Raw genomic sequence first — 14,046 nt, 5'->3', positions numbered from 1 at the left:
CAGCTCTAGGCTCTTCCCGGCTCTACGGTGTTGACAAGGCCGCTGCCCGCCGGTGGGTTTTGGCAGTCAACACCCGGTGCCCCATTATTTATCAACGGTAAATTTAATTTAGAATATTTTAGCAACTTTTGTTAGCTTACAACTTAAACAATAGTACTTAATTTGAGTTGCAAGTGGTAGTTCATTTGAGTTGCAAGTGGATCTCCCCACCCGTTATTTCCCCCCTTAAAAACCACTAGCCCGAAAAAGGGAATTATAAAAATTAATCGAAAAAACATCAGTTACCGTACGAAATAACAACACAAAGGAATTGCAAAAAAAGAGAATTGTCAAAAGGGAATTGCAAAAAAAAAAGAATTGAGAGTCCGCCTTGTGCTGAAAAAAAGAACGTGCATGCATGCAGAAACTTGTGAGAGCTAGTGCTGAAAAGTTGGCTCATTAAATGCAAACCCATGAGATAGTTTATTCATACATGTAGTGTGAACGCTCTTGGTTGTATGCAACATGCAAGTGTGAACATGAACTGTTAGTGTGAACACACATATGCATGTGTACGTAATTAAACACATGAGCTGTTAGTGTGAACACACATCTGCATGTGAACGTAATTAAACAGTACGAGACAAAAAAGGGAATTGATTCACGCTTCCGCGCGAGCGCGAGCGCTCCGCGCTGACCAAAACTGATCGCTTGAGCGATCGATTGCCAAGGAGGGGATTCCCAGATTAGCGCCGAGAGCCAGAGCGCTTCGGAGCTACTAATCTGATTTCCTCCTATTTATTTTAATTCGCTTAAGCGCCCAACTAAGCGTTCCGCGTTGTACATGCCTATGGGTGCATATGCCGGGTTTTTTATGTATGAGAAAATACATGCGTCCTAATAATTTGATACGAAGTTCACGATATGATTGGGAATGAAGCAGGAGACAAAGACGTTGCAGAATTTTTTTCTTACTTGAATACTCTCTAAAGTATGTTGCATAAATTTAGAGAGAGAGAGATGAGTACATGCAGTTCAAAGGCATGACAACAAAAGTTTAGATGAGGGATTTGCATTTGTTTCAAAACTCTCAGCCAAGCTCCTTACGGTTCGTGAATGTGTACCAAGTGTTGCCATGACCGTTCATATCCCACAAAACAAAAACTGCATGATGCCTCCTAAATGCTTGTTAATATGATCCAACAATTCCAGAATCTACTCAATATGGACTTAGCATTGGAATGACGACCAAATGGACAGCATTTCTCTGAAGGACGACCAGCAGCATTTGCCATGGTCGCATGCACAGAAGGAGCTTCCCAATGATGCCAAAAATCTGCACGTTACACAATCATCGCTATTAGTTTAACTGAATTTCAAATTTGCAGCAAAATGCTCGAATTTGGTTGCCATGCCTGGTCATTTTGTTGATCACCTCAATCCAACTTAATTCGAGGACCTTGTTGGCTCAGATCAGGATATACCAGTCTACCACTTCCTGCAGAAACAGACAAAACGAACAATATAAAATTTGTTTAGACCAGCTTGGTGGGGGATGGGGATTAGCCTTGGTCTGCCTAAGTATTACAGATTCTAGTTGCTCTCTTTGAGTTTTGTCCGCTTAATTAATATCCAGTTGGTGAGGAATTGCAAGCAGTTACTCCCTCCGTCCAGGATAACTAGGCCTCTAGTGGAAATCTATTTGTCCAGAAACTCCACCTCCACAAGGCTTGTTAGAATTAATTGCTCCTAAATCAGTGGGCCTAATTATGGCTAATCTCCTCCACCACCGCATGGTTTCCTCTCTCTCTCCCTTAATTCTCTCCACCGCATGCATGTGAATTCTTCTCCACCGCACCTTCCTCCCTCTCTCTCCCTTAATTCTCCTAAATCAGTGGGAATACGTTTCTGTTTTGTTACACATGCAAGTCTGAACATGATTGCATGCAAGTGCATGTGAGGCCTCCTCTTTGTCTGTTTTTCAGCTGTTCTTCTCCACCGCACCTTCCTCCCTCTCTCTCCCTTAATTTCAGCTGGGTATAAAACCCCACACAATAGAGTCCATGTGACACACAAACCGTGGAGGTTCCTGCCATGGAGGAGGTGCAAGGCGTGCTCAAGGTTCCTGGCGTGGAGGTGGTGCAAGAGCAAGATGGCGTCCATGGCGATGTCGATGGCGTACAAGGTGTCGATGAGGATGTGGAGGTCACAGAAGGCCAGGTGCAAGAACTAGAGGATGAATTTGAGAGGCTTCATACAAACATCCAAGATTTTTTTCAGAGAGTGGATCGTGCAACCAATGTTGGAGCTACAGAGGCAAGGATTTCAGCTACTCCAAGGTATATCCGCACTACTAACCTCGCGCAAGATGTGGATTCATCCGGCTTCATCAGAACCTACTCCAACCCGAGCTCAACTTGCGAGGTGTGCATTCATCCGGCTTTGTGCCTTGCTCTTGCACCACCTCGGACGCCACACTTGAGGCACAAAGCCGGATGAATGCACACCTCGCAAGTTGAGCTCGGGTTGGAGTAGGTTCTGATGAAGCCGGATGAATCCACATCTTGCGCGAGGTTAGTAGTGCGGATATACCTTGGAGTAGCTGAAATCCTTGCCTCTGTAGCTCCAACATTGGTTGCACGATCCACTCTCTGAAAAAAATCTTGGATGTTTGTATGAAGCCTCTCAAATTCATCCTCTAGTTCTTGCACCTGGCCTTCTGTGACCTCCACATCCTCATCGACATTCTCCACCTCGCCTTGTACGCCATCGACATCGCCATGGACGCCATCTTGCTCTTGCACCACCTCCACGCCAGGAACCTTGAGCACGCCTTGCACCTCCTCCATGGCGAGAACCTCCACGGTTTGTGTGTCACATGGACTCTATTGTGTGGGGTTTTATACCCAGCTGAAATTAAGGGAGAGAGAGGGAGGAAGGTGCGGTGGAGAAGAACAGCTGAAAACGGACAGAGAGGAGGCCTCGCATGCACTTGCATGCAATCATGTTCGGACTTGCATGTGTAACAAAACGAAACGTATTCCCACCGATTTAGGAGAATTAAGGGAGAGAGAGGGAGGAAGGTGCGGTGGAGAAGAATTCACATGCATGCGGTGGAGAGAATTAAGGGAGAAAGAGAGGAAACCATGCGGTGGTGGAGGAGATTAGCCATAATTAGGCCCACTGATTTAGGAGCAATTAATTCTAACAAGCCTTGTGGAGGTGGAGTTTCTGGACAAATAGATTTCCACTAGAGGCCTAGTTATCCTGGACGGAGGGAGTAGTATAACTTAGGATTGCCAAGATGAGCCTACATGATCAAATAAATTTCAGCTCAATTTAGGTACTTACGCCATGGCACAACAGGTCGCAGCCTCAAACTATTTGGTAAAAAGGAAAAACTAAACGGTCGCGCTTCCGAGAGCCCAAACCAAGCACTAAGCACAAAAGAGAGTAACAGAACGAAAACACACAAGCTGTGCTCACCCTCAAAAGTAACAGCACAAACCAAAAACTAGCCGCTGGCTCTTTCTGGCAACGGCACATATGATGCATGTAATCCTGAAAAATGAGCTTGTTTCTTAGATTGAACTGAAAGATTGTGCTATGGTAAATGTGTCTTGGTCTTTTACTGATGCAGGTATCTGAAAGCTATATATTTAATACACACACACTGTGCCTGCCCCCAAAAGTAACAGCACAAACCAAACAACTAGCCATTGGCTCTTGCTGGCAACGGCAATGAACCAAACATGCATCCAAGGCAAAGCAAGCAATGCCGAGCTAGCTGGTTTAGCTAAGCAAGGGAACCAAACACACCATTAATTACCTAGCTAACTAATTAGTCGGCCATTAGCCTATACAGTATAATTTGTATAAACTAACATGCATCACATATACTGTGCGCAGATATTTAGCATGGACGTATCTCATGTAAGTTTGAACACACCGGTGCAATTATTGTCAAACAATCAAAAATAGTGAATTTAAGAATACTGACCTGTTGTGTTTTTCAGAAATAAAACGACGTGTAGTGGCTCGTTGCTCCGGGGCAAGTTGATGCAAAGCGGGGTTGGTTGCCCGTGGCGGCCAGCACGAACGCAGAGAGTGGTCGGTAGGGAAACCAGCAGGCTAAGCTCCTTCTCTAGAGAAGAGATATCCCTGCCATCAAACATAAATCTTCCCCAATATGCCTCATTTATATTACCAGCGCAGTCTGCGAGAACCCAATTGACCTCCCGCTCTGAGGAGCACAACCATTGGAGATTGGCGAGGAGCTTCACCCACTTGGGCTTTGTCTGCACATGATTATCAGTAAGAACTAATATTTGATCATTAACTAATGAAAAAAAAGGAGACATGAAACTCACATCAATCATAAGTTGCGGCCTACTGAGTCTCGGGAGTACGTCCACCTTCCAAAGTCGTGTCGTGGAAGAACTACGAGGTCTGGAGTAATACTCAAGATAACACCCAGTAGCAGACAGCAACGTGATCATGCCATCATCTCTTTTGAAGACCTGCCACATGATATCCTTAACCATTGCCTCGTCGAAGTCGCGCTGTGCGGCGACAACCCGTAGACACGGGAAACAGGAAGAAGGTGTGTCGGTTGCCCCGAGGTATCTGCCGTATGCTCCGCGAAGGAGTATGTAAGGTGTGACGCGGCCTTGTCCATCGGTCCACGGGCGCCGCTCCACCGCCCACACTGCGTTGTACGACACTTGGCAGGCATCAAGACGGACAGAACGGCCATCATCTGCAGCGTGAAGGTATGCGTCGTTCAACACGGTGCTTAACCGCAGAAACTCCCCGTCTGGGTCCATTGTTGGTAGCTGGTCAAACAAATAATCGAAATCAGCAAACAACCAACCATGTCATGTCTCCTATAGACATTTTGGCTTTTTCTAACAACATAAAAGCAAAACAATATGGAATCTGATGTGTCTCTGTCTTTATTTTATCATTGACATTTCTTTCCCTTTATCAATTAATATACAAAAAAATACTGAGAAAATTCGGAGGCTATGTAGTATTGCATATCGTATTGAACAAAGATTTCAAGAATAGACATGGATCAAAGTATCAAACTACCAGATCCATCTATTACATCTCAGACAAAAAAAAAAGAGACTCAGGGATATTTTTTTGATTTTGTTTGTACATTCTGGAGAAAGAAAGCTTTGAGAAATATTTCTTGTGCTTCTTCACTTGAAACCGTGTCTTCCATAGCCTCGCAATATAATCTCATGTCAAGGTCATCTAACAGACCGGGATACTATCAGCTATGAGAGTCAGGTGAATAAAATAATACATGCTACTCCACAGTCCACACCAGTAAGGGGAGTATTATACTAAAACACAATGAGCACATGCCTCTACACATTTACTACCTCCGTCCAATGAATAAAGCTTTTTTTTTAAGTCAAACTACATCAAGTTTGACCAATATTTTATAGAATCTAAAATCAACGCCGTTAGATACATCATAACATCTATATAATTTCATGGTTCTTGATAAAAGTTTTTTAAAGTTTGGTCAAACTTTAGTTATCTTAACTTTTCAAAAATAATATAGGTTGGAAACGAGGTAGTATTTACAAGGAGATGTACTCCCACATAGTGTCCAGAAGACCACCTCAACATCTCAACAACATGACAAAGTCATAGATGGTATCTAGGATACTAGGGATGGTTTACCTGAGCTGAGGACGTAGAAGGAGCGGCGACGCGACCTTGACGAAGGGGAGGTGGTAGTCAAACTGCCACCGCACGGTCACGTCGTCCCTCCCCAGCTGCACGACAGCGCGCGGCGGCGGAGGTAGCTCGGGAGAAGGAGGAGACGCTTCGGGGGTCCGGGAACCGAGGCCGGCGGCCGGCGCGCAGCCGCAGCAGCAAACCAAGCGCGGCTAGGGTTACCCGCGCGGTCGCGCGCGGGGGCGAAACGGCGGATAAGAGCGAGCGGGCAAGACCTAAGAGCGGGCGGCACGGGGATGTTCCGGAGTTGGCCGGAATCGTGGCGCACGCGGCGGCGGCGGCGGCTGCAACAGACGGGATTCGGCAGGAGGAGAGAAACGTCCGTTCCTTTTTTTCCTTTTTCCTTTCTTTTTTGAGGGATCCGGGAGGGATCCGTTCTGTACATCTGTTGTGTCCGGGCTAACCCAACATGTTTGTTTGGGCTCTTTGGCATCTCGAACGGGCCAACTTTTTGGGTTGCCGGGTCACACAAAATAGCCGGATCAGCCACGCATGATCTATTGGAGCGGTCCAAATAGACTGATCCCTCCATCACGACTCATTGGAACATTAAATCTAAGAATCTATAGTAGATGCAATCCCATGGAGCGCTCATAGCGATTTGAGCATCGTGTCCGTTGAATCTTACTAGATGGTAAATATTGGTCACCAATCGTTTTTATCGTGATCGTATAAAAGGGCCAGCAAAGCCTATCTGCCACCCACCCAACCCAGCTCGTGAGTTCCTCCTCAACCCCCTCTTGGCTCTACTCCCAACCCGCCGCCTCGTGTCTCTCCCCCACTCATCTCCCGTCTCTTCTTCTCCAATCATCTCATCTGCCTCTTCTTCAATCCCCTCCCGTTCTCCTACACAAATCATCATGGGCGGAGCTACAGTATAAACTTGGGATTCGTTGACCCCTATGACTTTGGCCCAACCCCTTGTACATATAGCCCAGTACAACAAAATGACCCCATTAAAATTAAAGTTGATCCCGGCAAATCAAACTCATCTCAAGTGTGGGTGCAAAGTCTACGAATCTAGCCCAAAATGTGCAACACTAGCAGCCTGTAGCTCGTTGAATCAATCGAGCCCAAAGAAACTATCGCTAGGAGTAGGCCTAGCAAGGAGCCCAAAACTTCACTATCTGCTGATCGTTTCGCAAGTTGCTTGTCTTTTGTGCCTCCGCACTTACCACGACTCTCCTCGATAGATCGGCGAACATCTCTCATCGCCATTCTCCTCCTCAACAAGATTCGACGGCTCCTTTTCATTTATCTGCAAGTGCCACTTAAAAAGGGTCTATGCATCTAATTGATCCGACCGTTCCCAATTCTCAAATTATCTAGGGTCTGCCGCGTGTTGATTATTCTAATTCTTTGAAAGTTTCGGTGGGATTTCGGAGTACTGAGACATTGATCACATGGATTAGGAAAACCAGGTTAGGTCTGGAATCGCCCCTTACATAATCGCCTCTTACATAATGTTAGGTAATCTAACAAACATCGTACAGTAAGTTTTCATGTATACTAAATTGCAAGTATTTTGGTACTAATAGTTTCTTTCAAATTTGACATGCAGTCAAAAATTAATAGAGACGCAAGGTTGTGATAGACCGCTTTCTCAAGATGAAAAACCGTAGAGGCAAAAAGAAATAGAGGTAATTAGTTTTGTAATTCAATTTCATTTTTATATGACATGTTGACCATTATTGTTTCTTATTATGTGAGTTTCTAAAGTATACATTATAGAATTGTTAATTAATAGCAGCTGCAAATCTAGCCGTGCAAAACATATATACACATTGGTATGTTTTATCGGCACACATTTTTCTACTTGATTGTTTTGACCCCGGCGACTATTTTTCCTGGCTTCACCCCTGCAAACCATCTTCCGGCCTTCTCCATGGCTGGAGCAGGGAGAGAGATGGAGAGCAGCAGCAGCACCATAGGTGGAGGAAGCGGAGCTCAACGTGGAGCAGCACGTGAGGAAGCCACAGGTAAGGATCAGCTTCCATCACCGGCTGCGGGCCGTCGACCGGCCTCTGCCCCTCCACAACAACCCCTCTTTGTCATGTTTGGGGACAGAACGATGTCATCAATAGAGCCGTTTCCGCGCTGCCGGCAACATAGAATGGCACCTACGATGGAAGCTCAGCCTCCATTGCCGGCCACCAGTCAGTCTCTGTCCCTCCACCACGATCCCTCTATGCCGTGTATGGGGATAGAAGGACGACATCAATGGAGCTGCTCACGCCACCTCCGGCAACCCCCTAGGTAAGGCTTCTGTCTCTTCCACTACTATCTTTTAATTTAACCCCTCTCATGTTTGTTTGTCCATCTTCTCTTAAGTTTATGCCTACAAGGTGTTTGATGAAAGGCCAGCATATAGATTAATCCCCGCGGATAGGCCGGTTTGGTATCCATTGATTTCTTTCACACGCCACTCATACATGTTTGCATGCTAATCCTTGGTTGTATCCCATCTTGGTGGCTGATGTATCAAATGAAATATTTGTTTGCTACTGTATCTGTAGCACCCAATATATTAAGTTCTTTTGATCTCAAATGTAACATATGCTTACATCTGGTAACTAGCGTTGGTTCTAGTGCAGTTATGCGACATTTAAGCAAGTAGAGGAGATAGGATGAATGGAGAGGATGAGCTAAAAAAACATATCAACTCAATTGTCACAGACATAACTTATTTGTAGCATTTTTTAAAACTCCAAAGTGTTGAATGCATCTACTTATTTGTGTGTGTATAGTTCGCAGAGGAGATGATTTTCTGACTTAATGTTTCTTCTGATTTAGATACTAAAATCCTTGCATATTATCACTATTAGTGTTGTTTTGCATCATTTACCTACTATGGCTCTACACATAATTGCTTCCTTATTTTTTTAATCTCGAAGCCATATTAAGGAAAGGCGAAAGAAGGCCGCATCAAGGAGGTGCAGACAATGAACCTGATGGCGAGGAACTCGATGTCATCATATCTCAATATGTGGGGAGTTCCCCTTCATGGTCATTGTCATGGCTCCATGTGTGACTGGCCATTTAGGCTACGGTACAAGTACATATTCCTCTTGATTTAATTATGCTACTGCAAAATCTGATTTAATTATTTCTTACATTCCACAATATTCCATTTGATTTTATAAGCATACGATGTAAATGCATGATTTTATAGTGATACAAATTCAGATTGGTTCACGACGTATATAAATTCAGATTTGTAATAAGCAATATTTCATTTAGGCTGAAGTTAGATTATCTTTGTGTGCTCCTTCTGATTATATCATCCTTCTTCTCTTTTGTTATACTATTTGTTCAGGAAATTGTTATTTGTTTTTACTGGGTCATATACTTTATCCATGATAGCAAGTACGACGGTCATAATCCTCTCCTCCTCCGACTACATCGGTTTCAGCCTCATCTACTGCCCCATGATCCAGACTGCACCGTTCGCGGGAATGTGTATTTGGGGTTGCTGCTAACATACAGGTTAGTCGAATTGTCTATCTGTCTGTGTGTGGGCGTGTGTTCACTTATGATCACCTTCTTTTGTCATTATATCAAATAACAGCACTATTGTGTGGATTTTCCTGTAACGATGACCAATTCCAGGGCTATGTCATGCGCTTGGCAGTAGTACAGTGTTCTTGTTCGCATTCGTTGGAATCCAAATGTATCTTTGTTCTTTTTGTTTTCTTCAGACATTCAAACTTCACCAGCCTCACAGCCCTCGAACACGGTTGGCTAACAACTATCAATCATCTAATGGTGTAGGCATATTTTTATTACCAGGTAAACAGGACCAGATCAGTAGATCACCCTCTCCCCAGTTGGTTCTTGTGGAATGCAAGGTAACCAGACTCACCTCGCTTATATTTTTTTTTATACCGGCAGAATTATGGATTGTTCTGGTAAAAAGAGCTCCGGGCTGTGTATGCAGTGCCATTTTTTTGTTTATATCTTGAGGTTCTGATACATGTGTCAATTGTATGAATTATACAAAGTTTTGGCCCGTTCATGGTTGATCCACTAACTTGTATCAAATGTGAGATGGCACTAAATTGTATCAAATGTGATATGCCAGTTACTAATAATTATAAACTTTAGTGTTTAGAACTTTAGATAAGACAAATACTTAGTATTGTCAAAACTGCATCTTTTTTTGATGTGACAGGATGCATGTTAAGCTGATTGTGTTGCCTTTAAAAATGTTTCACCATGAGCTACTTGATTCTTCCTGGAACAACATTTAATCATCTACTCTGCAAATATACTTCTTTCACCTGTAAATGGCTTTTTCTTTCTGAAAAATTATTTGATTGCAAAGTAGCAACTCACTGTGTGACTTATATTTTTGGGTACCCGAACTGCATTTTAGCCCTCACCTACAGTATATCCATTTTATCGTATGCTACAAACTGAGGTGCATGTGTGGAATTTTAAACTACTTGATTCATGTACAAAATATGAAAGTCTCTGGTTCTGGGTTGCTCACTTTATTCGGCATCTCATGGCAACAATCTATCTCTTTAATCTTTCTGAACTAAGACACTACTTGGAGATTCCGAAGGTGATATTATGTGCATCAACATATAATCATGTATCTTTGTTCTTTTGTTTTCTTCAGAGATTCAGACTTCACCATCCTTTTTTTGGTTTTGGTTCTTCCTTTTTCCTGTTTAATGGTCAATATTTCCTCCTATTGCTTGCTTTATATTGCGTTTCTATTTACTTTACACAGATTTATTTTCGGTCTCTTCTTTATGTAGTCACCTGCGTGCTTTTCTTGTTGTTCTTTGCAGGTCATCGTCATGTTGGAGCTTACCGCCTCGGGTGGCTGCAGTTGACTGGGTGTCTGGCTGTGTTTTTGGTGAGATTTGTTCAGTTTCAAGGTATGAGATCATCTTCCTGCCTCCCTTGTTGTTTCATGAAGGACTACCGAGCTGCCTTTTCTATTTGACAAAAGAAAACCGATAATACTATGCTTTTGGATATATGTTGCTAGATTTTTTCCTACGGAAGGAGGGGACTATGTTGATGCACCATAGGTTCCATTCCCTAGGTCCATCATAAAAAACATAGTTATTCTGTGGATGTTAAAATTACTTAACTGAATATTGGAACCGCACCCATTAAAATTTATCTGCATCAACAGTTGCTAGCAGCACACCTTTAGTTTTAGGTGCTCAGATCTTAAGTTCTGCATGATTGACATGATCAAACACAGCGTACACATGTAGTGTATATGTTCATTGGAATTTTGGAAGGCCCATGGACTGTCAGTTCTGCATTTTTACACAACTAATGTCCCTGTAGCTAAAACACGTACTGTTCCAGGGCCAATGTTACTTATTTATCATGGCATGTGCAGTCCTTGCTTTGCTTTTGCTTTTGCTTTTTCTTTGGCAACTTTAGCCTGCTCTGGTAATAATGTTACATGCACATCACATTCTTCACCGATCGATATGTGATGGTAAGTACTCATTTGGAAAAAAACAATGGTAGTTTTGTTTCCATGCTCTGGTAATAATGTAGACTGAAGCTGCTCAGTTTTTTTTTCAGTACTCCAATATTTTTAGCCAGAAACCAAACTACTCCCTCTGATGCATACTAGTTGTCACAGATTTAGTATTACTTTTTCCTAAATGAGCGACAACTAATATCGATCGGAGGGGATATAAGACTCAGTATGTAGTTATGTACTATGTAGCTTAGAGCCAGGAAAAGTGCAATACTATGTATTTGTTCTGTAATCTTTTAAATGATGTGTTTCCAAATCTAATGATAGAGGTGACTTTGCGCTTGCAAAATTATCGAAATCTAATGACCTCGCATCTTAGTGAGTAATCAAAATAATTTGTTGTATTTCTTGTGCATGTCCCATTGTGTTCTTTGTACTACATTGCCCTGACCCAGGTGGTAGGAACACATTATTTTTTTTTGTCAGCCTATTATCTTTTTTTTTTTTTTTTTTTTTGCGAAACACAGTACAATCAAAGACGCTCATACATACGCATACACACTCACCCCTATGAACGCACACACGCACATCCTACCCCTATGAGCACCTCCAAGAGACTGCGTTGAAGAACTGATTCGGCGGGTCTTGAGATTGACGAAGTCACCACAGGCGCCTCGTTGTCGACGGGAACGTCGCCTCCCACTGAAGAATATTCCGCCTTTATGAGACACCAAAGTGTCAAATCTGGGATTTGAACTCTGGTGGGCTGGGGGTGCCACTGCCCTCCTAACCATCCAACCACACATTATTTTGGTTGGTGTTACTTCATGATAATGCATTTTACTTTCACCTTTTGAGCTTTATTTTTAATTTCGCCTGTTGCATAGTAATGCTATTTCATTCATATGTGATTATCAATTGACCGCTTTCATTCCCATATTTTTATACTACTGTTTGCTCTTGTGTATATTTCCCATGTTAGTTTTTTCTTCTGTAACTGATCTGATCCAAAGTATGTATTATTTAATGTGGTTTGTGAATGCTACCTCTTTATATATGCTTTCTGATGTCTCTTCTTTGGAAAATGTTTAGTGCCTCTGAATCCACGATGGGAGTTGAGTCAAAACCAGATGAAGCTTGGGTGAAGAGAACAAGAAAAGATGACGGCTTCACTCTTTATACCTCGGCAATCGGCATCACCCCTAATGAACTGACATGGAAGCAAGGTAATTTTTTTTGCTGATGGTTCCTCCAGCTTCCAGTAATCCAGTCCAGTTAGATTCCCCTTCTGTTTGTGCGACTAATGACAAATTATGGATTAGCTCAATTTTCCTAAAATCGTAGGTAATATTAACTGCTGGAATTTGATATTCTTGATCTTATGAGGATAGTGCTTCCAATGTACTACCTCCGTCCCAAGGAATAAGGCGCACGCGTATTCCAAGACGAACTTTGACCATAAAAATTGAACAACAAAATCTTGGTTATATTATATGTATTTAGTATCGTTGGATTCGTATTGAAAAACACTTTCTAATGATATTAATTTTATACAAACAATCTTTATATATTTGAAGTAATACTTAGTCAAACGAAAAACACGTAAAACGAGGGCGCCTTATTCCTTGAATCGGAGGTAGTATTTGCTAGAATTAGTTATTTACATTATCTTACATACAGGTTGAGGACTCCGCCAGACGATGTCATCGGTTGTAAAAAACCATGGACATAGGTACATACACACAGATCAAAGGCTCCCATGATTTTTTTTATATAGACTGAGGATTCCTGTTATTTGATATACAAGAGCTCCATCGTTTTGTACAGGATGCCAAAAATGTTAGGGATTCATCCGTCCAGACTGCAGAGAACTCTGTTCCAGGAGTTACCTGTTGTGAACCTGAATGGGGACTCTTTATGTTAGGGATTCATCCGTCCAGACTGCAGAGAACTCTGTTCCAGGAGTTACCTGTTGTGAACCTGAATGGGGACTCTTTATGTATATAGCTGTTGTTATATCGGAACCAGCTATAAGTAAATCTTTCAGTATATTTTCCTATTTTCGATTCCTGTATGTATTGCATTTCTCTTCTATACCATCTGCTGCTCCACACATGATATCGAATTTGTTACTGAAGTATTTGATATCGAATTTGTCCCTAAAACATCAAGGTCTACTGAATTTTGACGCTGTGTATTTGTTTTAGAATGTGTTATCACTCCCGCTGTATGTTAGTACATCAGATTTAGAAGGAAAACCTTGCAATGATATTTTCAGGAAATAAAGATTTTGCTGTCTTATTGATTTGTTTCATTATCTATGGTTACCTACAAATATTCATTTTTTAAAACCTACAATCGTTGGACATTTTTTCATCGTTATTATATCAAATTATAAAATTGGTACTAATTTCACGGGATCATGTGCCAAGGCGCACCCCTAACCTAGTTTAAGTAATTGATGTGTTTGCGCGGACGCTGCGTGAACTGCACTTGTCCAGCCACGCGTGTCGTGGGGCCACATGGAAGTGACCCGACAACAAAAGGCTGATCAACAGTAGCTTTGGTCATCAAAGCCGTTGCTGACCGCTGCGCATGCCGACATTCCTGCGCCGGTATTGATGTCGATGGCATTAGAAGCTACACGTACCTGCGTCAGCATTGATGGCCACAGGTACTTAACCGCCCCTTGTGCCCGCCTCTTCTTCCCCACTCCGACACCTACCACGCCATTGCATGCAATCCGAGTTCGCCGCCCACTCTAGCCAGAGATGAAGATACCCAACTGGCTCAAGGAAGACCGCCAATGACCACGTGGTGGGGTCCTCGTTCAGCCACCTCCGATGGGATTT

General features: G+C 42.7%; 1 protein-coding gene across 1 annotated transcript; it reads right to left on the bottom strand.

Moving 5' to 3' along the window:
* Positions 1-1,029: 1,029 nt before the first annotated feature.
* LOC124700391 lies at positions 1,030-5,794 on the bottom strand. The gene is made up of 5 exons (XM_047232524.1): positions 5,680-5,794; positions 4,350-4,814; positions 3,980-4,277; positions 1,395-1,477; positions 1,030-1,315 (listed from the first exon to the last, which is right to left on the bottom strand). Exons 2-4 carry the CDS (start codon positions 4,803-4,805, stop codon positions 1,416-1,418), a joined length of 816 nt encoding a protein of 271 aa, XP_047088480.1. The 5' UTR covers positions 4,806-4,814; positions 5,680-5,794; the 3' UTR covers positions 1,030-1,315; positions 1,395-1,415.
* Between the last annotated feature and the right edge of the window lie 8,252 nt (positions 5,795-14,046).

The sequence above is a fragment of the Lolium rigidum genome, chromosome 3 (assembly GCF_022539505.1).
Source record: "Lolium rigidum isolate FL_2022 chromosome 3, APGP_CSIRO_Lrig_0.1, whole genome shotgun sequence".
Lineage (NCBI taxonomy): Eukaryota > Viridiplantae > Streptophyta > Magnoliopsida > Poales > Poaceae > Lolium > Lolium rigidum.
Note: the sequence above shows the minus strand (reverse complement) of the source record. Positions and strands in the feature narration are given on the sequence as shown.

Excerpts from the sequence above, each read along its gene's own strand:
- LOC124700391 (XM_047232524.1), bottom strand. The coding sequence starts at position 4,805 with ATGGACCCAGACGGGGAGTTTCTGCGGTTAAGCACCGTGTTGAACGAC. Across the intron at positions 4,278-4,349 it reads GGCCGCAACTTATGATTGAT|ACAAAGCCCAAGTGGGTGAA; the intron begins GTGAGTTTCATG and ends AATCATGTGCAG. Across the intron at positions 1,478-3,979 it reads ATTTCTGAAAAACACAACAG|GAAGTGGTAGACTGGTATAT; the intron begins GTCAGTATTCTT and ends CTGTTTCTGCAG.